Genomic DNA, 25,667 nt, shown 5'->3' with positions numbered 1-25,667 from the left:
TCATCAAGGCTTCGCTATTTTTGCAGATAGGCCAGCTGGGAATATCAACTTCCTAAGAGTACCCAGTTGCTTACTTTAAAGCAATGATTAATAAGAATGGACAAGTTCAGCAAAACGTCAGTGATAGATATAAGCACTCTTCATATCCGGCCTCGGCAAGTGCTACAGTAAAGTAAACGCAAGCCTTTAACAAAGTGGGGAAAAATCCAGTCTAACCTAAACTCAAGTGAAATTTTACTTTGATTTTGTTTCAAGTAAGCCATTCTCCTATAGATTTGTCCCTCTTTATTAGAACTTCATTAGAATTTCTACAAAGAAATAGCAACTCCTTATACTTACGTCTCTCTTAGCCCCTTTGTTTCTTATTACAGGAGTTGAGATGGGGCGGGCAATTTTTCTCATAGACAAATAAGGAAAGTCAGATGCAGAGTGGCATTTTGAGCTCTCTTTGGAACCAGATCCCAAACTTCTCGGCTTCTTGCCTGGGCCTCTTTCCATATTCCTGATCCTGCTGCAAGAAGGTACAACCTAATTCTGCTTCTCTTTAGCATAAAGATGCATGTTTCTTCACCTGCTTACTCTTTAACCCCTGGCAATTTGACTTTATATTCCTTTTTTTTTTTTTTTTTAATTTTTTTTTTTTTATTATGTTCAGTTAGCCACTGTATAGTACATCATTAGTTTATGATGTAATGTTCAATGATTCTTTAGTTGCATATAACACCCAGTGCTCATCACAACATGTGCCCTCCTTAATACCCATCACCGGGTTACCCCCCAACCCCCTCCCCTCTGAAATCCTCAATCTGTTTCTGGGGTTCCATAGTCTCTCATGGTTCATTTCCCTCTCTGATCCCTTAACTAAAACAGTTTCCTCAAAGTCACCAGTACTGTCCCAGTCATTAGTTTCTTTCCTCAAATTCACCTCCAGAAATTTTATTTTGCTGGGCACCCCTTTCTTCTTGAAACTGTCTCCTGGCTTTTGCCATCTCGTTTTCTTGTTATAGGTAATATTTATAAATAAGCATCTCAGCACTGTTTTTAGATTGCCTCATTTCCTGATGCTTGCTGATTGTTTCAAATTACTTTTCTATTTATCCAGTATTTCCTTAATAGTGGAGCTTTTTGCTATTTGTACTTTGTCCTCTCGTTATACATTCTTCTTATAATGCATTCAATTAATAGACTCAACAAATATTTATTGAAAACCCATTACATACCAGGTTCTGTTCTAGCTGTTGGGGGTTTAGGCATTAAAAAAAAAAGCAGACTTTGTCTCCATTAAGATCATTACGGATTGTCGTTAAGTGCTACGAAGATGAGGGGAAGGTGTGAAAGGAGCAACTGTTTTACAGTCTGTGGTTAAGGAAGAGGTGACATTTAAACTGAAACCTCTTGGATAAAACTGGTAAAAGCAAAAAGGCAAACAACACACTTTCTAGGCACTGGGAACAGGTGCAAAGACCCCAAGAGAACCAGCACCAGAAAGAACCAGAAAGGTGGGCCACTGGTAGCCACTCAGAGAGAGGCTAGAATGGGATTGAAAATGCAGGCAAAGTAAAACATCTAGACTAACATCTGAACATTTAGAGCAAAGTAAAATGTCTTCACTGAGTAGCTAGTTCATCGAAAGAATTAAAGGTGGTATGGTAATTATAATAATGGGTAACACTTGGTATGTGCCAAGTATTATCTCATTTAATAAGTAGAAATATTTTATGGCCTAGGTATTATTACTATCTCTATATTATAGTTAAGGAAACTAAGTGGTGGAATTGGGACTAGAATGTAGGCATTCTGACTCTTAGCCAACAGCCATACTGCTTCTCAACAGAAACATGTCCTGAGCTATCAAGTGAGCATTTACTGACACACATGTACAAAAGACCCCAGAAAGGGTAATATACCAATCAAATTTCATCTTCACATCTGACCTCCCTTCTGAGCTTTGGCCTCATATTTCAAGTGACTTTTGGCCATCATGTCAAACTTGTACCTAAGATCAAATTCAGCATCCGACTTACTAATACTGCTCTTCCTCCTTTCTTCTCTATTTCTGTGAACAGCATTAATAGTCATGCAGGTTTTAAAAATTAAAACTCAAAACCATCCTTGATTCCTTCCTTGATCTCCACTCCCCTAATCCAGTCAGTTTCCAGTTGCTACCGATTCTGCCTGTGAAGCATCATCCATCCCCAGTTCTCCGCTCAGGCTTCAGTAATTCCTCACCTGGGTCATTATTGGAGCTCTTAAGAGTTCTCAGCACTTCCTGTATGTATGTCTGTCTCACCAGTCAACCCAATAATCTATTCAACATTTGCCAGCAGATTGATCTTCCTAAAACATAACATGGTCAGAGTAATCCCTTGCTCAGTAACTTTTATGGGTCTTCACTGCCTAGGGAATCAAGTCCAAGCTCACTGGCCAGGTCCGAGCTCCTTCCATGATGTGACTTACATTTACCTTTCCATTCCCATTCCCACTGCTCAGACCCATTATTCAGACAGACTGAATTCTTGAACATTCGTTATTCCTCCCTTATGCTTCATATCCATGCCTTCATCACCTACATAGCATTAGGTACCTTGTCCTAAACCAATATGTTGAATTAATAAAGTAATTAAAAGACAAAAATTTACTCAAATAGCATATGGATAAAACTTTTGGTTGATTTTTTTTGTTTTTCCATCCACCCAGTCCATAATCAAATCTACCATATTTTCTAATATAATCTCATTAGCCACAAGATATAGAGTGGAAGCTAAGATGATGAATAAATAGCCCTTGTCTTCAAATATGCTATAATTTAATCAGAGAAACAAATATATGAATATCTAAGTATAGAAAAAACAAAACTAAACATATATAGGTAGATCTGTCAATATATCTATCAACCTATCTAAATCACACTCTTACCAATTCCAAAGTCCAATAGTATTACTCTACACCTTGGCCATATTTTCCCTTTCCACACCCATGTAGAACCTTTATATTCACCCATCAGAAACAACGAAAACACTCTTATTGATTCTGTATATTTATTACACCATTGTATAGTTTTGGTATAAATATAGTATTTTCTCTAAACCCACTTAGGTAGAACCTTTGTGGTTCTTCCATTAGAAACAAAATGCCCTTGGGGCACCTGGGTGGCACAGTCGGTTAAACATCCGACCCTTGGTTTCTGCCCAGGTCTGATCTCAGGGTCCTGAGATCCTGCCCCATAAAGGGCTCCACGCTCAGTGGGGAGTCTATTTGAGTTCTTCTCTCCCTCTCCCTCTCCCTCTGCCCCTCCCTCCCTAAAATAAATAAATAAATCTTAAAAAGAAAGAAACAAAATTCCCTTGAAGATTCTGTATATTTATCGGGCACAACAGTATTTTTATAAATATAGAATGGTATAATACTTAACATAATATAGTATTATGGTTTAGTACTAAATACAGTATGGTGATATCATGTCCTCTACCATTCTGGGTATTAATATTTTTATCAAGAATGTATCAGCTGATGCTAGGAGACAGCATATATAAAAGAATTTAAAACCTTCTTTTAAACGGATTAATTTTTCATTTAATGGGGAAAATATTTTCAAGAAATACAGAAATCAGAAGTTTCATAAGTCCTATCTTCTATTGCTACAAAACATTGACTGGCTCTCCACCTCCCAAAGGGCAAATCCCTTACCCCTTACTTTGGTACCCAGAGCTTCTCCACGGGTTGACTAAAGCCTCATGTTCCAGCCCAGTCCCTATTCCACTTCCACCAACTCTCCAGTTTCAACAAGCTGGCTTACCCTTCATTCTCCCTTAGACATCCCTTACTTTTTGTTCAGATACTTCCATCTGTATGGAATGTTCTCCTTTTAGTTCAGTTTCTAAGCAGATTTTCCGGATGTTTCAGGCTCAGAACAAATCCCATCTCCCCATAAAGCCTCCTCTGCCCTTCCCAGCATTAAGTGACCCCCGCTTCTCTTAACTTCTGTAGCACCATACATTTGAAAACGAAGCACACACAGCTTTGTGGCATTTTTTTATGTTGTTCTAGAAATCTTATATTACTTTGCATGTCATTATTTATCAAGCAAACAAATGGATGGATCTTTATATCTTTATTATATTTACAAGCTCCTTGAGGGCAGGGATCAAACCTTATATTTCTTGGTATTCCCTAAAATAATACTTGGACAAGTGCCCTCCTCATAAGAAGTCTATAAATAATATCTGAATAGTATAGTCTTAAGGTAGAGGGGGCTGTTAGTTAAGAGAAACTTTTTTTCCCCCCTCCATGATGATTCTTTTCCTAATAACACCAATTACTGCAGAATCCTGAAAGAATGATTATACTAACCAGTGTACAATCAGTGGTATATTGAAGTATGGCTGATCTCCCAAAACCTCATTAAAATCTAACCTTACTATTCCAGTGAGCATAGTCTCAAATAAATAAATTTGTGAAATATAATACATTGAGTGATGAAAAGCTCTAATATCATCAATCTTTTGTACCATTAAAGGTAGATCATCTACTGTGAGCAACAGGAACAACTTGAGTTACCATTTCCCTGTGGTAGGCTAGTCATCTCAAGCAAGACATTTCCCAGGAAATGACATTCTCCTTTGCTCCCACTCATTCATTAAAGACCACAGGTAGAGTAGGTCTAAAGAGCACAGGATCATAACTATGATTTTTTAAAGCTGACATCTGCAAGGACAAAACTCTGCATTTAATGTAACTAGTAAGGAAATAATGAGCTTCATGTTTAAAAATAAACTCAGATATGGAAAGTTGCATAAGCAGCTTAAGGGATAGTGAAACCAAGGTTAAGAATCAGTGATTAGATAGACGCTTGGGGAAGGTGTTTAAAATTATCTCTCAAGCCACTGCTTTGATTCGGTGGGTGTGGAAGAGTCCTTGGAGGATCTAGAAAAGAGGAAGGCTGTGGTCAAGATTCAGTTTGCTCACTCCTGGTACCAGCCATGGCTTATGTTAAGTCCTTTGTTTCCCTTCTCCGCTCCACACCCTTTCCTTCAATTAAGCAAGCTCCTTTTCTCAGCCCACTGTTTACGTCCTGCTCCTGATTTCACATTGCCTGTTAGACTCTCTCATATACCAGATAACCTCATTTCACTTCCCTGGTCAGCCTGTGTTTTCTTTCAGAAATCACCTTACATCTTAGTTCTTCCTGGAAACCTAGCTTGATTAGGCAGGTCAAGGTGAAGGTCATTCATATTCATAATAAAATATAATCTCTCTACATATTGCTTAAGGCATAACTGTAAGAGGCAGTAACCCTAAAACATGTAGATATACATGTCTAGACACTTGAAAATATGTGAGTTTTTGAGCCTAGCAGTTTATTTAATATTTCTTGAGAGCCCAGCATTAATTTAAAGGTATTGTGAAATAATCATTTAAAATTCTAATAAATGAACAGAAAAGGAGCAGTGAAGGAAATGAAACATAAAATGAAATGAGAAAAGAGAAAAAAGCCTAACTTCTATGTGAGGTTCAACTATTCATTATTCATGCAACAAATGATTTTTTAAAGTTTTTATTTAAATTCCAGTTAGTTAACATACAGTGTAATATTAGTTTCAGATATACAATATAGTGATTCAACAACTCCATAGAACACCTGATGCTCATCACAACAAGTACACTTCTTCATCCCCATCACCTATTTCACCCATCTCCCCACCCACCTCCCCTCTGACAACCCTCAGTTTGTTCCGTGGTTAAGAGTCTGTTTCTTGGTTTGCCTCTCTTTCTTTCCTCTATGATTATTTGTTTTGTTTCTTAAATTCCACATATGAGTGAAATCATATGGTGTATTTGTCTTTCTCTGACTGATTTATTTCGCTTAGCATAATACCCTCTAGTTCCATCCGCGTCACGTGCAACAAATTATTATTAATTATTCATGCAACAAATATTTATTAGATAGCTGTTCTATGTCAAGCACAGTGCTAGGCACTGGGGAAACAGTACCCACCTATAAAACTCAGAGTTTGTTAAATAGCAATATAAAATATTCAGTAAGAAATCGTTTGGAAAGGTAATCAGAGACTGAAGACAGACTGATAAGAAACAGTGGTCAAAGCCAAGTGTCTGTCCGTAGATGATATATCTGAAAGGATCATACCCAGTGAACAAAATGTGGTTGTGAATGTCCACCTAAGGAGCATTCTGAAGATGAAAGTGAAATGATCAAGGTCAGGGAGTTTATTAAATGAAGACCCTTTCAAAAAAACATTCAGGTGGGGTAACTATGGGTGTATTTGGAAGAGGCCAGATGGTAGCATATTCACGTCACAGGGAGAGAAGAGGAATTTGTATTCATGAAAGGATTTAACAAAGAGTTAACAAGAAAGAAAAAGACTTTTAAAAACAACTGCCAAGCCCTTTAAAATTCAAACTTTTTTTTTTTTTGCCCCAACAACAACAAAAAAAGACTTTCCAAAGGAAATGGTGGAAGAAACCCCATTGCTCGAGACATTAAAAACCAGATGGTCCAAAGCCCCAGAAAATATTCACACGGGATCAATCCTTCACTGGGCGAAAGCAAAGGGACCAGTGCAACTTGTGTTTTGAATCTCTAGCTTAGCAGTGCTCTGAAAAATAAAGACTTAACATTTCCTTGGACTTTTCCTTATTCTTTGCTCCCCTTTGTGGTCCCACAGCATTCTGTGTTGACCTCTATTAGAGCTGGCCACACAGGAATTGCCTGTTTACTTGGGTGTCTCTCTCTTCTCCTCGCTCCAAGTACTGCGAGCTTATCAGGTTTTCTCCCTGCCCCTGCAGGAGTGCTGTGTGCCCTGGGTTCTGGAAATGGTCCTGCGCAATGCTTTTGCATTTGCTTCTGCCAGAGCCCCAGGAGTTTCACAATTTTTATGTTAAATTTCTTGGCTTGGGAAAACCACACTTGAGGTTAGTATAAATTTGGATCTCACATTGTACAGGCCTGGGGTTTTGATTTCTCACAGGAAACCCTTCCCCTCCTCCTCTGACCACCACCATCCAGGGCCCTAGAAAGACAAAAAGCTTCCTTGTGGTTTCCCTGGGTTTGTGGGGGTCTTACTTCCAGCTCTCTGCTTCTCATGGGCCCAAGGCCATGTCTCCTGTATCTGTGAAGATGGTAAAACTCCAGCCTCAACCCCACCCTGCAAATGGTCATTATTCCCCTTTGAGCAAGTGGGGAGAGACAGGTCTGTCTCAGCTTGGTTGACCATATTGCTAGAGGCTGAATTCCTAGTCATAAGTAATTAGTAACTGCAAATACACAACATAGAGACTTAGCCTAATTTTAAGTCCTTGATTCATATACTTTAATTCAATCAAATAAACAAAAACTTGAGCATATACTAGGCAGATGTGAGGTGTCTAATATTTTTCTCCTGTGTACTGATGGGCTTTATACTCTATTAATTGCTTCTTGATAAAGAAAAAATTTTTTGTCAAATCTGTGACAGAAGAGATCTTAAATGGCTGCTGATTACTACTTAGAGAAAAAATGACATTTGTATATGCAAAGAATTACTCAAAAGTTATATCAACATAGAGACCCATCCAAATCTAAATGTATGCTCTGGTTTTATAAGTGAAGAATAATACATGTTTGTATTTGAGGTCATGTCAGATGAGGTTAATGTGGTTACATGAGACTATATTTTAAAAATGGGGTTGGCATTCCAATCAAATGTTCTTCTAATTTAAATAACATATTTTATTCCCTGTGCTGATCAATCATTTTCTATTCCAGAAAGTCAAACCAGTTTTTGCACTATTGATTTGCAAAACTTACGTGGCATAAACATTATGTGACAGAAGTTGTTTGTTATTAAGAGAGAATATCATCTCCAAGAAACTTGTCATGTGGAAATAGGAAAAATCACACAAAGTAATTTTATTTGTATCATGGCTTTTTCACTGTTGGCTACATTTGTGACAGCCGATTTCATATTAAATATTAACAGTATTTTGTTTATGCTTGAATGTGCTCCAGTAGGAAGTAGATTTTACTCAGAATCTTCCTGGTTAGAAAGTGTATCATTCCAGTTTAATGATACACTTGCACTCCAGTTATGAAGAACATTTTATATATCTAAGGCAATTAGGCTACCACTTGGGTGTGGTAGAATTTTGAGGCTTTACTTTACCTTTTGGTCTTACCAATTTATTGTTTTTGGAGGTCAGAAGTGGTAAAATATTGGGAATTTCATTTGGTTTATACTAATAGAAACAGCTACAGTTTCTAGGAGATCATGGATATTAATATACATTGTGTGATTATAATGAATGAGCTATGGAAACAGTTCATCTGTTGGATTTTCGATATAGGAAGCAAGCTAGAGTTTGTATTTTTCATTTTCAAGAAGACTAATACAATAAAAAACATTGATACGTTTGTGTTTCTTGTACTAGTGGAAGAAGTTTTACTAGTAAATTTGTATGTAATTTTGGTGACATCTACTTAAAAAAAGCCTAACTGAATTGTGTTGAATCTTTTGGGTTAGTGAAGTGTGTCTATGATTTGTATTGTTTTGATACTACTTTTCAGTATATGAAAATACCCAGGAGACAGGCTCCTGCTGAATTTCTGGTCACTATGTCATCAGTGCTATGAGTGTATGTTGTCAGTTGTTTAAACATCGTGAAATCCACTGTGGGCTGGCAAGAAGCATCTGGGAGCCAGACTTTTCCTGTGGACACACGCCAAGTAGTGTATTATATTTCCTCACGAAAGTGAACTATATTGAGATCATTTTTCTTTTTGAGTTTTTTAATCCAGGAATTATTTTCTAAAGCTAAGTAAGGATCATAGAGGCTAAAACTGTTTATAATCTGAATTCCAGAGTAGCTGGTTGATAACTACTCTTTTTTTTTTTAGCTAGAGTAGGTGTAAATAAGTCATGCAGTTAAACCACTTCAGGTAGCTAACAGTATTCTCTAATTAAGCTGTTCAGGAAAGTTCATATGTCATTTCATGTATTCTCTTTAAATCCATGATTTGCTCTAAGTAAGGGCAATAAACATTGGATGACCCTTAAATAAGTACTAGAGTTGGACCTGTCATTAAATTTACAGGTTTGATTGCATGATTTAATTAGGTAGAAATAAACCCTAAATTGTATTTCAATATACACAATTACAGCATAACCTTTATTCTAACTAAAATGCCAGGAAAAGTTTGTAAGACGTCATATTTAATCACAGTTGTGATTCTGGGACGGGAAAACAAGAATGCTTTGTCGTACTGGAAAATAAGCTGGGGTTAGTTTGAGAGCACTGACACTGTGTAGACTAGAGGTCCCTGAGGAGGCAAGGATTTGTCTTTCCAGAACGGATACGTTTACTCCATGTGTTACTGTGGGCCACTGTTGGGTGAGACCTTAAGAAAGTATGACCAGGTTTGCCTGCCATGTACATTAAAAATACCCTGGCCCTTTTACATGAGAGCAGACATTTTGTTTATGTTGGCCTTATTTTTGGAATCCAAGTAAAAGACACTTTGCAAATGAGAGTTCAGTTTCTTCCTTTAGGAAGCCAAAACTGAGCAAGTGTGGCTCCTCACCCCCCACCCCTTTTTTTTCTTATGTAATAAGCTTCAGGCGTACAGCTTTAAAATTCACAGTACAAAGTGATCACCACTAGAAGTCTAGTTACCATCCACCATGATATAGTGGACCTCCTTCCCCTCAGTAACCACTAGTCTATTCCCTGTATCTATGAGTTTGTTTTGTTTTATTTTCTTTGTTCGTTTGTTTTTTTTTTAAGATTTTATTTATTTATTTGAGAGAGAGCAGAAGCAGAGGGAGCAGTAGGGGGAGGAGAAGCAGACTCCACGCTGAGTAGGGAGCCTGATGTGGGACTCGACCCCAGGACCCCAGGATCACCACCCAGGCGCCCCCGTTTTTTTTTTTAAAGATTCCACATATAAGTGAAATTATATGGCATTTGTCTTTCCCTGTGTGACTTATTTCACTTACATTATACCTTCAAGGTCCATCCATGTTGTGGCAAATGCAAGATTTTATTCTTTTTTTGTGGCTGAGTAGTATTCCGTTGTAAAAAATAGAACACCTCTTCCTTACCCATTCATGTATCCATGGACACTTTGGACACTTGGGTTGTTTCCATATCTTGGCTATTGTAAATAATGCTGCAGTGAACATCGGGGTGCATGTAACTTTTTGAATTAGGGTTTTTGTATTTTTTGGATAAATACCCAGAAGTGGAATAGCTGGGTCTTATAGTAGTTCTGTAAGTATGCTGTTTTTTCTAAGCTCAAATTTTTATTCTTATATACTTCAAAGAACATCAGATACTATTTTGCGGGAGTGAACCCCAAGACCTCCGTCTAATGAGCTCTGTGTGCCTACCCTCCCCTTCTTCCCCCTGCAGCTTCTGTCTTGCTTCTTTTGGCAACTCCTCTCTACAGAAATAAACTAGTTCTACAGGATCTTACATTTTCTAGACACTGTAACGTTTTATCATAAATGTGTCTGTGTGTCAAAAAATACCTCTTAACTTAGAATTGAAACTGCCGTAAGAACATAATTTTGAAAGTCCATGCACAGCCCCTCCTGGGTACATGGAAATTTTTATTTCAAGAGTGCCATTCTTTTGTATTATGTAAAGTGCTTTAATTTGCTGCATTTTTCATGTCTTCCTGCAGTCAAATCTGGTGAGAAACTATAGCTATCTCATTCAGGATTAATCAATCTTCTTAGGCTCCTGGCTAGGACGGAAGCTGCTCTCGGCTCTGCTTGCTTCGGGGGCTTGGCCTTCCTCTGTTTCTTCATCATATTCAGCCTCTGAGAGGGAGAGGTGATGGGAGATGATTTTTCCATTTGTAAGCTGCCTTCCAACGGAAAGAAAAATGGAGGGGGCAAATGCCAAGCTTTTCACTTTCGGTGGCCATTACAAACATGACTCTTCTCCTGTTGTTCAGCAGGGTACACTATTTTTCAAGGGAGCCATTTTTTTTATGCTGTCAGAGTTAGCCAAGTTATTTTGTCATTGAAGAGTGTTTAAGAAAAAAATATATGTCAATATGACATCATGAATATTAACTTTCCCATAAGTTACATGTTATGGCAGTAGGTTCAAGTGCTGTTTAATTAATTAACAAACACAAGAACAAGGGATCTGTGCAAGGTCTTACATCAAAAGGGAAGAAAAAGCACAGTGCTTCAGAACTTGGGTTCTGGAGGCAGACTGCCTGGATTCAAATTCTGACGCTGCTTCTCATTGCTGAGCAAGTTAGTTAAATGTTTCTATGCCTCCATTTCTTCATCTGCAAAATGGGACTAAGAGCAATACCTTCCTCAGAGGGTTTTGAGGATTGAATGACATTTATGCATGTAGCAGCTAGTGTGGTGCTTGGTATGTAGACATTCCTCAGGTTGCTATTATAATCACTTGATTGTAAATCTTCACCACACTGGGCATTATATTGGCCACTTTACCTCATTTTATTCTCACAGTAATTCTCTCAAGTAAATTTTGTATTTCTGGTTTCCAGATTGAGAGAATTGAAGTTCAGAGAGTTTAATTAGTTCGCTAAATTTGCCCAGCTAGCAAAAGAGAGTAATATGAACTTCTGGAATACAAATTTTATTTGCATTTCTATAGTTCCATTACATCTTTTGCGATTGATATGGGACTAATTTCTGCATGACTAATTTCATTATAATTAATTTAACACTAGAATTATTTAGTGAGGTGTGCCTATATTTTGAAGTTTAAAAGGCAAGTAACATTGGAAGATACAATGTTCTAATTAACTTATATTCAAATTATGATAGAACACATAAACCATTGAACTCCTTTGTAAAAGAAGGCCTCACAAGGTATGCCTCTATGTCAGTGGTTCTCAAAATGTGGCCCCAGGACCAGCAGCACGGGCTGAAACGTTTTAGAATTGCACGTGTCAAATCTACTGAACCCGAAACGCTGTGGGTGGGTCCCCAGCAACCTGGGTTTTAATAAGCCCTCTGAAGTTTGAAAACCACTCCTCTAGGTGAACAGCACACCATGGTGGGATGCCAGAGATATTAATGTAGTTCATAATATTTAGTCCCAAACTGGAAGTTACATATCACAGAGGGAGCATGTGATGGTAATAGAAAAATACAAGTGGGGCTGTTATTTGATAATTGCCCTATAAATATTAAATATTCAAGACTGTGTGCTCAATCTCTTCCATTTCTTGGATTTAGGGCTTCTAAGCAGGTGGTAACTATTACTTGCAAGCCCAGCCAATTGAGCACAAAGCATTGAGAGACCAAGGATGACTTTCTGCTCACCCTCAGCTGCTTGTGCCTGGGACACACAGAGCCAGGGATTGGGAGGGTTAGGGTTTTTCAGTGTTTAGCAACGAAGAATCTTCAACTAAGAGGAGCTCACGGTAAGAACATAGAGAGGAAGGAAAAGCATGAAGCAGTCATTACCACTGCGTCTTGTTCCTTCTTCAGGGAGACTTTAAACATGTAGTAGCAGACGAAACAATGGAGGCCAAAGGATATAGGAAGTAAATAGGGAAACTGCTGCCGTCTCCAGATTTAACTGTGGAAAAAATTAGACAAAAGCAGTTGTCATCTTAGAGTCCATCATAACCAATGAGGAAAAAACTGGCCATCAGCCAGATGTATTTGCCTAGACTGTAGCAAGGCAGATTCCAGAAAATTCCAAGAAAGAGTAGGTACAAATGTATGGTATTAAAGACAAGTATTTTAAAATAGCATTTAATGCTAAATGATTGCAGTAAGGAAAAAGTGGGGGGGGAGAAACAAAACTCTATCAATGTCTTTGTGCTATAATCTGTCCAACTAATGCAATTTTACAGGGTTATATACCAAGCACTGAAATGGCCAAATAACCAAGGAAAACATGAAAAGAGCTGAAATTTGTAAATTATGCTAGGTGTAACAAAAGGTGTATAATTGCCCTGTGTTTTTGTTTGTTTTTGAAATTTATTAGGGGCAGTAATTTCCAAGAAAACAATCAGTTTCTATTTTATTTGCTCCTTTTCTGCCAAGAATTAACCTCCATCTGGTAAGATTGATGGCAGGTAACAGAAGCTAAGGACAGGCAAAGAGATTCTAATAGAATACCCAGATAACCAAAATCCATTTGATCTTCATTCATCAAACATTCATGGAAAACATCAAAAGGGAAGAAAAAGCACAGTGCTTCAGAACTTGGGTTCTAGAGGCAGACTGCCTGGATTCAAATTCTGATGCTGATAGAGTTTGTTCCAGCCCCTCTATTAGGCCTGGTGGGGGAGTGCACACTCGGAAGAAAAGGAGACAGGTAGACAAATGTTTGCAGTGCTCTATGAGAGCAGTGATAATGGAGGCCTGTACCAAGGCTGGGAGATCACAAAGGGGGAATGCCCAGCTGCCTGGAGGAGTTTGGGGAAAGCACCCTAAAGTCGGGGACATTTGAGCCATGTTTTAAAGATGAGTAGGAGTTAAGTTTGCCTTCTGGCTTACATAAGGCTACATCACAAGACAAGTTGTAAATGAAGTAATTGAACTACTGTCACTGATTTTGAAGGAAATATGCAGGAAGAGAGAGATGCTAGAAGTATGGAGTCTAGCAATTAAATGGTGAACCCTTCAAAAAAGAGTAGAAAGTTGCAGGAGATCTTAAGTTGGGTTTCCTGGAACAGATTCTGAGACGGTTTCATGTAGAAGACTTATTGGCAAGTGATCTTGGGAGATACCCTTGTATGAAGGCAAAGAAGGAAGAATTGGGCGGGATAAGCTGACCCACAATGCAGCTGTGACTGAGGCCTCAGCCGAACTCTTGGGGAGCTCTGGGTCTGGGATGATTCTTCAAGGTTGTGAGGCAAAGGGGCATGTCTTTATGTCCCCACATCAGCTAATCACTGGCTCCTGGCTCTTCTGGGAGGGGTGTAATCTTGAGAGAGGCAGTTCTCTGTAGCTAAGGACAGTTTCTAGTGAGGAACACAGCTGTGAGCCAGCAGCAGTCTGGGTCCCAGTAACTGGAGGGTGGTTGTGTTGGCAGATGAAGAGGGCATCTAGGAGGAGCACCACATTATCCATGACAGATGGATTCTGCAAACTCTAGACAGTTTAGGAACTTGGAAGTGGACTCAAAATAAGGCATCAAAGAGAGTCTTCTGTGCTATCTAGAAGATGAAATAATGATCACTAGAACCCATCATGTGTTCAGGGAAGTGACAGACCTATAACTAGACTTAAGTGAGGCATTTGGCCAGGATTCTCATGAAATCTTTATGGGTATAAACACTATTGGATAACTGACTATATAGCACCAAAGGATGCTGATTAATTTATTTTGTGAATGCTTTAGAGCTTAATTCCCAGTATTGTCATACCATCATATTCATCAGTGCCTAGATGAAGATATACAGGCTGTGCTCTCAATAGACTGAAATTATGAATCAAATCTAACAAGATGATATATAATAGGATATCACATTTGCTCCAAAAATCTTGTTGCACAGGTATGAGAAAGGAAAGACTTGGCTTCACTGCAAATGGGAAAAACATATAGGGATTTTGGTTAACAGCTCAATATGACTCAACAGTATAATGAGATTCAATCCTGAGATTGTGTGCTTTGGGAAAATAAAATAATTATCAAATACTGTTCTGGGTTAGCCGGCTATCAATTTTTTCATGTTGTGGATCAACAGTGTTTAGATATTTCACTAAAAACGATCTTGCCATTTGCAACAACATGGATGGATCTAGAAGGTATATGATGCTAAGTGAAATAAGTCAGAGAAAGACAGATACCATATGATTTCACTTATAGATGGAATTTAAGAAACAAAACAAATGAGCAAAGGAGGAAAAAAGAGCAAGAGAGAGAGGCAAACCAAGAAACACTCTTAACTTTAGAGAACAAACTGATGGTTACCAGAGGGCAGGTGGGTGGGGGATGGGTTAAATAGGTGGTGAGGATTAAGGAGGACACTTGTGGTGAGCTCGGGCATTGTATGGAAGGGTTGAATCATTATATTGTACACCTAAAACTAATATTACACTGTACATTAACTGGAATTTGAATAATAACTTAAAAAAGAAAACGTAGGGTAGTTTTCCCAAACCTTTTTGGTCTCAGGAGCCCTTTACAATTTTAAAAATTACTGAGGAACCCACAAAGCTTTATTTATGTGGATTATGCCTCTCAGTATTTACTATGTTAGAAATTAAAACTGAGAAATATAAAAAATGTTTATTAATGAATTTAAAAATCACAATGATAAACCCATTACATGTGAACATAAAATATTTTTAGGAAAAATCGCTATATTTCCCCCAAGATATCAGTGAAAAGAGAGGCATGGTTTACGTTTTGGCAGATCTCCTGAGTGTCTATTTTAATAGAATACATTTAGACTCTCAAGTCTGTGTCTTCATTCACTCTGTTGTGATATGTTGTTTGGGTTTAAGTACAGTCAGCATATGGAGAAACCCAGCCTCATGCAGATCTCCAGTAGGAAATTAGAAGTGTTTTAATAGTCCTAGGAGGTTGTAGATATTCTTCTTCGATACTGTACCCAAACTGGAGGAGTAGTAGTTAAATGTTAGTTGCAAGCTGGAATCCAAAACGGTATCAATGAACTTTCCATACTTTGTTACATTAAAATTCATGGGTCTGGTCTGTCTTGTACTTTGAGTGGATCTCTTACCATGCATGTTTTTGTAACTTCGTGCCTTGATCATTTGGAAAATATTGGTTCACTGCATTAGGCAGAACTTCCAAATATTGGCAAAAATTGGCAAAATTAAAAAAACTACATTCATTAATATCACTACCAATCTCATTAGGAAAGTCTTTAAATACGCGGGAGCGGTCAAGCTCACAGTGGCAGGTCTAAGTTTCTAAAACTCTGATTTTTGCTTGAAAGCTTAAATTTTATCATGGCAACAAACACCAGTTGTTTTCTTTGAAACAACAAGCCCACTTAGGAAGTATCTGCCACATTGCCAAGTCTGAGTAACCATAGTTTGTCTGTCACTCATTCTTTCGAGTCAAAATGGTGTTCCATGAAAAAAAGCAGCTAGTTCAGCTTGCCGCTCAATCTCTTGCACATCTGGAAATGCAGAAGTGTGCTTAATGCATTCTTCTGATTTTGTCACACAGAATATTAAAAAGACATGTTCTCGGGGTTGCTATTACATGAAAATAATAATGTGTACGGCTTCATCATGGACATTCATAGGTGAAACTGGCTTGTTTGTTTTTAATGCTCGAGCAAGGCAGTGAAGAAGACGGTGACAGTTTGGTGCCCCTGCAGTAATTTATGCTGAGGTGTCAGCAGTTTCCCCATTATTACTTTGCAAAATCGTGCTGATGTTAACACGATGAAAAAGGCAAATGTCTTCATTTTATTATGAAAATAGTTTTGACCTCATAGACTCTCCGCCTCCCAGAAGAGCCTTGAAACTACTGTTGCTACAAGGGATATGGAACCAATAAGTCTGATGGGTGGTGGTTCGTCTTACGTCCCTGTGCTTTTTTCCCCCTAGATTCTTGAAAAGGGGAGGGTAAGGTGCACTGCATGGGAAGAAGATGAGTGTATTTGCATAAGGAAACAGGACACCGCGCCAAAGCCTGCGACAAATGAGCTCTGCATTCGTCTGTCTGCTTTTTTCCTAAGGTTAGAGCAGACAGTTATAGATCATTACAAAACAGCCAAGTTACAAGGAAATGATCTTAACACCACCCTATTTATCATTAGATAGTATTTTTTTCACAGAATAAAATTTAAGCCAAAATCTAAGTTGAGATGAAATAGTTTACTTTCTAAAAAGAGATTCAAATCAGGTTATAATAAAATACAAATACATTCGGATAAGAAACGTGGGGGGGGGGATAATGAAATATGTATATATTGGGATATTCTTATTAAAAATGAGAATGAAGAAAAACCAGAAACTGAGTGAAGGTGGTCTAGGAGAAGATGTTTAATAGTGTTAATGTGGTTATGGATAAGTCCTGGATGATTTAAAAATATGTATATATTTTTGCTTATCTCTATTGTCTGACTTCTAGCAATGAACAGATACTGCTTTTGTAGCAAGAATACTAAAAAAAGGTTTATTTAAATTAAAAAACAGAACTATTATGAACAGCAAACTATAATTGTACCAGCAATCCAGAGCCAGATTGAGGTTACTGTAACTGAGAAATAATTTGACATTTCCTGGGTTGAAAGAATTTTAATATTGCAGGTTTTATTATAAATGTTAATTAAAGAGCTAAGAGTTTGAGCTTTATGGAGTAGTTAGGAGAATTTTATATTATGGCGTGTGTGAATATACTACACTGGGACAAGGAAGAGCCCCATATCATTGTTTCCTCATGTCTAGCACCCCCTGGGAGTAGGATCATTTCCTGACTCACAGTCACTTCTGACTGACAGAATCTGGTCTATTAAAACCTTTTTTAACCTGTGTGCTTTCTTTGCTTGCCATCATTGCCTGTGGATGACCAAGTCTGTGTAAGATTGCTCCTGAATAGAGAAGTACCTCGGGAGCAGCAAAGACTTTACCAGAAATGTCTGCGGTGCATGTTGCGTAAAAGGCAGGGCAGAGAGAGAGGAGCAGAGTGCCATTTGCATGACCTTGGTCCAGTCATTCGGCACCCCGAGTCTGGTTCTCTGTTAATGAAAGAAGGAAGTTGAACTAGATTCTACCTAAGGTTTCTTTCCTGACGATTTTCTCCAGATTCTGTCAAATGGGATTCTTGCTTGAATTTGAGGGTTTTTTTCCCCCAACATCCCAACCATGATGTTAGCAAGTTGAATGTCTGTGAAAATTTACTATTTTTGCGTTTTCAGATTTGCGTATAAATTAACTTTAATATAGTACAGAAATGTACTATAATCTTCATGGTGTTTATTTTTGCTTTTGAAGTGCAATGATAACCTTTTCCTATCAAACCCTGAAAGAATAAAATGTCACGGTTGAAAATTAGATTGTATGATTGAATAACTATTGCTTATTTTGGTTGCCTTTGATATCGTAGTAACCTTCTGGGTTGCCAAATTCATAAGTGGATGCAAAACACCTAGCTCCTAAGGTAATGACCTTGCTACTGCATGCTAATTGTGCAATTTTTTCCCCCTGAGAAATCTGATTATGTCATTGTCCTGCCCAAATCCCGTTCAGAGTGCTATGGGGTAGACATTATTCTTTGTACTTTACAGAGATGAGAATTACAGTCTCAAGGTAGGAGAACTTTAACAGTAGGCCCCAGTTTGCCTGAATTTCCAGGATAGTAAACATGACTCTAAATATACCATTTCAGTTGTCTTTATCTTTCTGTTCCTCTTGAAGTTTTATATAATACTAAAAGGCACATGCTTCTGTCTTTAAAATGATACATCCTTTATTGCTGTAAAATATATGTCAGTCTATTAAATAGAAAAGTCCTTTAGAAGGTCATATTTTAACTTACCAGTGGTCTAGGATTTAGAGGCCCCTAAGGAACTCACTTTTCCACATTGTCTTTGTTTGAATTCCCTTGCCCACACCCCTTCGACTCTTCCACTTGTCTCACCCCTACTGCCGGCTTTGGGGCTTGCCCCAGGTCCTGAGCGAGAAGAGGGGCTGAGGTGCCCTTTGTGTGAATCCTCCCTGCATTTCTGCCTCCTTTACACCGCACTGCTGGGACTGGCCACAGAGGTCTTCCTTTCCCCATCAGGTCTGTCCCATCTTCTCCCAGCTGGGGACATCTTGCTTGAAACACTGTGGTGCCCAGGGGCACCTGGGTGGCTCAGTTGGTTAAGCGACTGCCTTCGGCTCAGGTCATGATCCTGGAGTCCCGGGATCGAGTCCCGCATCGGGCTCCCTGCTCTGCAGGGAGTCTGCTTCTCCCTCTGACCCTCCCCCCCTCTCATGTGCTCTCTGTCTCTCTCATTCTCTCTGTCTCAAATAAATAAATAAAATCTTTAAAAAAAAAAAAAAAAGAAACACTGTGGTGCCCAAACCCTTGGAGAAATGTGCAGGATTGTCTGTTGTTCTGGAATGCAGGCAAACTTCTTTCGGGGGAACTTCTTTGTTTGTAAAAAGACTCACCGTAACTGTTGACATTGAAATCCTTATTGAAATGCAACAAGAAAGAGAAGCCGGCTGGCCTAGAAAGAATGATGAAATATTATTTCATAGTAAAATAATTGAAATATTATTTGAAATAAATATTTCAATTATGAGTTGCATTAGAGACCTTTACAGAGTATCGAGTACTGTGCACTGGCTTCCAGGCACTGGAGGGTGTGGACGAGAGAGGTGGGGAAGGAGAGCTGGGAGACAGAAAGGAGATGTGTGTTGGGGGCTTCCCAACTTGAAATTCTGTTTCTAAATCATCACTGCGAGGATTGCTTACCTTAAGGTGTCCTTCGCATACAATGCAATGGTAGAATAGAATTTGCCCACTTGTGTGAAAATGTTTTCCAAGTCCACAAACAGCCAGTATTCAAATGAAATTTTAGAAAACAATCCATCTGTCAACTGAAGAGACGGTGGAGAGAAGCCACCCATGCTGGAGTTTCAGTCCCTGTTCTAATTGCTTGTGTGGACCTGGGCAAGTTCTTCAAGCTCTGTAAGTTTCATTTCTGCGTCCATAAAATGATGGTCAAAGTACCTGTTCTTACCTCATAGAATTGTTATGAGGATTTAGTTACCTAATGGATATAAATGCATACAGCGTGAACATTTAAGCAATAAATACTAACTTTTTCGTGAGACAAACATATAGTCTTGTAATCCAGTGAAGTCAGGGCAGGTAGAGATCTACACTCAATCTTTATTTCAGAGCACAGCTTTTGATTCTGTGTTTTATGTCTCTTAAAATACATTGTTAATTCAGCAGAGCTGTTTTCTGAAGGTACTTAGAAAGGTAATCATTGTGTGTGAGTGAAAGATTTTCTCATGTTGTCCTCTTCTCCCTGGAAGATGTGATAAGATCAGTTTCCAGCCCCTCCGCAATTGTCACACCCCCTGTTTTGATGCTAACAAATTGTCTTTAGCCTTTTTCAAGCAATGTCAGCTGTACGTGTCATTTGCTTATCACTTTTCTCTTTGGGTTATTTTGTCCTTAAACAAAGAACATTAGTAAGCAAGAAATAGCCATTTTGTAAAAACTGCATAGCTAGACAGATTTGTGATCCTTATTAGGGTAATAATCCATCTGTTATGGAACTGGATCAATTTGTAAATTAAATTGATTAATCTAGCAGGGAGAAAAAAAAAAAAGTCTTGACTTTTCCCACATAAGCATTTCCTCAAATGTAGTCATCCTAAAAAGATTTGGGAAGACTCAGTTCTCTGCTAGTCTTTCTTTCTCTGCTCGACTCAGAAGGAAGACCAAACATCTGAAAATGGGAGAGTGGAGTTCAGCTTTTGGATTCCATGGGATCTGATTGTTCCTGGAACTTCCCTATTTTTGAGCTGGTATAATGTTAAAACCTTCTGACGACTGCCAGAATATTTCTAATACTGATTAGTTTGGTAAATGTATGACTGTGTTTGAATTATCTTCTGCAGTTTGTTTACTGTTATTTTCATCTTGTCTGATCAACAAAATCTTCTGATGATTCTTCTAACAATGTGTGATTGGAATAATAACTTCACATGTTGAAGAGTTTTGTGCTGCAGCTGAGAGGCATGTAAATACAAGCTGCTTATTTGCAAGAAGCTTCCAGATTTGCAATATGATTGCTATGGAAACCACATAATGAAAACCTTATAACCATCTGTGTGGTTTGATGGAGTTTACCACATAGCTGAGCTGTTTTTGTTTACTGTTATTAAAATGTTGAATGGAATATATTAGTCCACAAACACTGACTATTTGAGGTATTAATTAGTATTGTATAATGACACCGTGACTCAACACCAAAATAAAATATGTTTAATAATAAACCTAAATAAAACAACATGTGTGTATATTTCTAATATATTGTGGAGATGATTATTGCCTAGAATTTTCATTTGTCCTCATATATTTTTTGAGTGGTGTGGAGAGTTTTTCTCTGTTAATAAATGAACATAGTAGGGTTTATTTTCATGATTTTGAATCCATTTGTTCACTCCATATTTATTGAACATCTCCTTTGTACCAGACTGTATTCAAGGTTCAGTCTGAGTTTTTCCCCCTAAGATTAAAACACACACACACACACACACACACCCCAAATTTGATTTTGTTTTCTTTTATATGGAAGCTGTTTGTATTGTTAGCCCAAGATAAAATGAGTTGTTTGAATATTATTAAGAAAAACTGATGAATGAAATGCAGAGGGTTTTGACCTAAAAATAGGTTTGAAATGGAGAAAGGAAGTTTCTTTAAGGAGCGATTCCTCCTCTAAAATACTACTTGTTCAGCATCTCACATGGATTTCAATTTGGATACTTCTCAGTAAATATTGATACTTAAGTAATTATTCTGGTAATTTAAGAATACATTGTGTACATTATAGACACTTAAATTTTAATAAAATAAGAATAAAGCCATAGTAATAAATTCTTCTAAGTTCATTGTTTACTTTGCCAAAAGTGGAGTTTTCCATTCAATTACTGTAATTAGTTTTTGTGCTATCTTGACACTAACTTTGGGTGGTGAGTCTACATCCCATTGTGTCTTCTTGAGAGCCAAAATTAGTGCTCCCTAAATTGTTGTGGTCATGGCTTTTGACATGAGGGCAAGCACCCTTCACAGTTTTTGAATTTACTCCTTACTGTCAGATTTGTGACCCAGTCGGAGGAGAGGGAGTGCTGGGGAAAGAGAAAGTGTGAAAAGTAAGGAGAGTTTTCTCCTCCTTTAAGAAAAATTAACCATCTGTAAAATAAGTAGGTTGGACCAAATGACTATAAATGTCCCTAAGAGCTTTAAAATTTGTATGAAAACATCCTATTAACTCATACATGATAACTGGTCCTTGCGGTTTGGCATAAGTGAGATAACTTGTTGAAGAGGAAAAAGACAGGATTTAGTATTAGGTTTTTATTAGGTCTTCCTGTATTAATTACTATTTGACCGAACCATATTAAATTGCCAACATTAGGGTCAACTTAATATGTATAAAGTCCCAAATATTTCCAGCTGTTCCCTTTTTTGGAGCTTTCATTATTTTGTTTGGATTGAGTTACAGAAATTCAAAGCAGTTCTATGTTTGTTTTAGAAGTACAGTAACTCTCAAGCTTGATGTAAATGTTGAATTTTATTAATCACCACTTCAAATTTTGCATGAGACTTCTAATTTTGCACCTGTACTCCTGATCTCTCTACCAAACTTTCCAGTTGCCTCCAGACATGTCCTCTGCGTTGCCCCACCAGTACATTAGGTCTCCCACATCAGAGGGGCGCTGGGTGGCACAGTTGCTTAAGCTTCTGACTCTTGTTTTTGGCTCAGGTCACGATCTCAGGGTTGTGGGGCGGAGTCCTGCTTTGGGCTCTGTGCTCAGCAGGGAGTCTGCTCGAGATTCTCTTTCCTTCTCCCTCAGCCCCTCCCCCCATGTGTGCGCGCTCTCTCTTTCTCTCTCTCTCAAATAAATAAATTTAAATCTCTCACATCAGGGGCGCCTGGGTGGCTCAGTCGTTAAGCGTCTGCCTTCGGCTCAGGTCATGATCCCAGGGTCCTGGGATCGAGCCCTGCATCGGGCTCCCTGATCAGCAGGGAGCCTGCTTCTCCCTCTCCCACTCCCCCTGCTTGTGTTCCTGCTCTCGCTGTCTCTCTCTCTAATAAATAAATAAAATCTTTAAAAAATAAATAAATAAATAAATCTCTCACATCAGAAACACAGCTCCTGTGTTCCCTCAGCAATATAGCTTATCTTGGCTATTCTTTTCTCAGGAATGATGTTCTCATTTCGCTGTTAACTAAGCTCAAAACTTGAGTCATTCTCGATTGCTCTTCTTCCCTTAGCCCTCCACATCCAGGCAGGCACAAAGTTTATCAATTCTACTTCCTTTCCCTCTTATAACTGGCTCCTTTCCATTTCCTCTGCCCCTTCAGTTCAGGACTTCCTTCCCCTCTAGCCAGACTCTGAGTGGTCTCTCTCCCCACACCCTCCTTCAGGCTATCTGGGACAATGGGATCAGATGACCATTTCTCAAGCATAGTTTTTGGTCCTGCCCTTTCTCTGCTCGAACATCTTCTGGGGCTCTCATTGCCCACCAAATAAAAGGCAAAAGTCCATAGCCGGATGTTTATGGCCCTTCAACAGCTGGCCCAAGCCACTAGCATTATCTGCCATCCTGTTCTTCCCCTTTGAGTACTGCATTCTTTAGCCAAATGGATATTATTGCGCTTTTTCTTTTGCTTATGACTCTCCCTCTGTCTAGAAATTTCCTCCTTCCCATCTCTCTCTGTTCAGATTTTCTCCACCCCTCAGAGCCTTCTCGGTGTTCCCCCTTGCATGGTTTCCTCTCTGCCATCCTTCTGAACCTTGTGCCTCCCATGTCAGGTTCTATGCTCCTTTCTGTGCCTTTTGACATAGAACTATGTCAGGTTCTATGCTCCTTATCCCATTTTCCTTTAGATACTGTCTTCTGTCCCCTGCAGGCTGTCAGCTTCCTGAGGACAGAAGCTCCCTACTGTCTTTGCCTCCCTGGTAGAACCTCTCTCTTACAGGTAGCTAATATCCAATGAAGATTTATTGGTTGAATTATTTAATAGCCATAATGGCTATATTTATATATTTTGCATATTTTAACATTTTTTATTTTTCTTGAAAGTATTCTTTTCGAACTCTGTTTTTTTGGGCATGCCATTTTGTTCCTATGTCCTGCCTTAAATATTTCCACAGTGTGTATAAATCCTTAGGTGAGGAAAATGGACATGTAATAAATGGTTCTTCAATGTAAAATAATTAAATCTAGTCTATTGACTCTGTTTAAAACTCTTCTCATTTAATCTTCTCCTATTTCTTCCTATAACTGGGGGTGGGGGGGAGGAAATGAACGTGATAGGAGAGCGTGGGAATAACAAACATAGGGCCCTGAATACATTGCAGGATAAAGAACACGGACTTCATGATCACAAGCCTGAGTATGAATCACAAACAGTGGACGTTTCTCTACCTTTTTGAGCCTCAATTTACTCATCTGTAAAAGGAGCGTTTAAAATGGTCTGTGAAATCTTAGCATCTGCAATAACTTATGGCACAGGGTAGATCCTCAGTAGAATTTGAGGGGAATTGCCTTGAAAGGTGAGGATCCTTCTAGTCTTCTCCTGTGAAGATCAAGTGGGAACACATGAAGTATCTGATACACAAGAAATGATTTACAGGTTAACTATATTTTATTTTATATCACACATTTTCTTTGGCCACACCGATGTTTTAGGGACCATGGTTTTATCCGTGGTCCTCCTGCCACAGTGTAATGTGGGTCTGTCCATATAGTGCTGGGTGTTCCTTCCCCGGATTTCAGGGCCAGTCTGGACTTAGCAGTGTTCCAGATGAGTTTCTGTAAGTACTTAAAGTATGTGCGGCATTAGTACGTATCTTAAATTTTATCAAGCCAACTGGTAGGGTTGCTATTTGGAAATAGCTAGAGGTTTGTTTGTTCAGCTTTAAATTACTGAAAAAGGAATGTGAATGTTTTGAGAAAGAATATTTATACGTTCTAAACTTTCAGTTTTGCTCCTAAGATGGGGTGAGTTCTGTTCTTTCTGAGGAAACCCTTCAGTGTGCCGTTTCTGCTTGTTTACAGAAGAGGAAGAGGACAGTGTTCCTGCGAAAGTGGAGGAACAAGGGAAGATGAGTCAGGACAGTGTTCATCCCACCACAGGTAATGGCTGGGGTGGCTTCCTGGGGAAGCTTCTTTTGGTTTTGTTCACTTTCCCTTCAGTCACTTTCCTACGGCTCTAAAGATGTTTACACAACTCCCCGAAGTTGGCTGGTTCGATCTGGATATCTTATGGCTGATAAGCTGCTTAGTCCCATTTAGGATGCATGGAAACCACTTGAGAAGGATTTATAAAGTAAGCCAATTTATACAAGGTATTCCTTCCTGAATTACTTTGTAATGACTCAATTAGCTTTCATTTCTGCACAAAGGAGATTTAGTTGCATAAATTAGCTTATCATCATTGAGGAAGTGTCACTGCTAAAGGACAGTTTATAGATACAACATGCAGTTGCTGTCAAACCTATAAGAATGTAATATAGACATCTGTGTATACTTTGTGCTTGAGCAGAACAGACTTCTGCCATTCAGAGACTAACAGGGGACAACAAGTGGCCCAGGGGACTGGCAATGTAGACATCTCTGAAAAGGTCAACTTGACACAGGCTCTGACAATCGACCCACAGCTCTGTCTTCTTTGATAAAAATCAGATAAACTTAAGACCGCTAATTGATCTGCAGCCTGTTTAAATGTTGGCCATGCATATCTTCATTGCATATGATTAACACAGAAAGCAAATGAATTGGGTGTAAGAAATGCCAGAGTCCGGTGACAGCAGTTTAAAAATTGGAAAAGGACACTGATGGCCTAGAAGGCTAGGAAGGATATTCCCCTTATCCATTTCCACTTGGCACATGGCCCTGCGTACTAATTATGAGTGAGACTAGAAAAATAACTATACATGCTATGTACAGAATCACATGATGCGGGCAACTTTTTTTTTGCGGGTTGTTATTTCCAAATA

General features: G+C 38.6%; 1 protein-coding gene across 2 annotated transcripts in view; it reads left to right on the top strand.

Moving 5' to 3' along the window:
- The window catches only part of SKAP2 (src kinase associated phosphoprotein 2), a 165,974-nt gene that overhangs the window by 119,207 nt on the left and 21,100 nt on the right, over positions 1-25,667 (top strand). For both annotated transcript variants that reach the window (XM_035020786.1, XM_035020787.1), the window contains exon 10: positions 24,727-24,804. In XM_035020786.1, the coding sequence (XP_034876677.1) occupies positions 24,727-24,804 (78 nt within the window). The remainder of the gene's footprint in view (positions 1-24,726; positions 24,805-25,667) is intronic.

Source organism: Mirounga leonina, unplaced genomic scaffold (assembly GCF_011800145.1).
Source record: "Mirounga leonina isolate KUSES-001 unplaced genomic scaffold, KU_Mleo_1.0 Mir_174, whole genome shotgun sequence".
NCBI lineage: Eukaryota > Metazoa > Chordata > Mammalia > Carnivora > Phocidae > Mirounga > Mirounga leonina.
The sequence above is the reverse complement of the archived record's forward strand: the minus strand, read 5'-3'. Positions and strand labels throughout refer to the sequence as shown.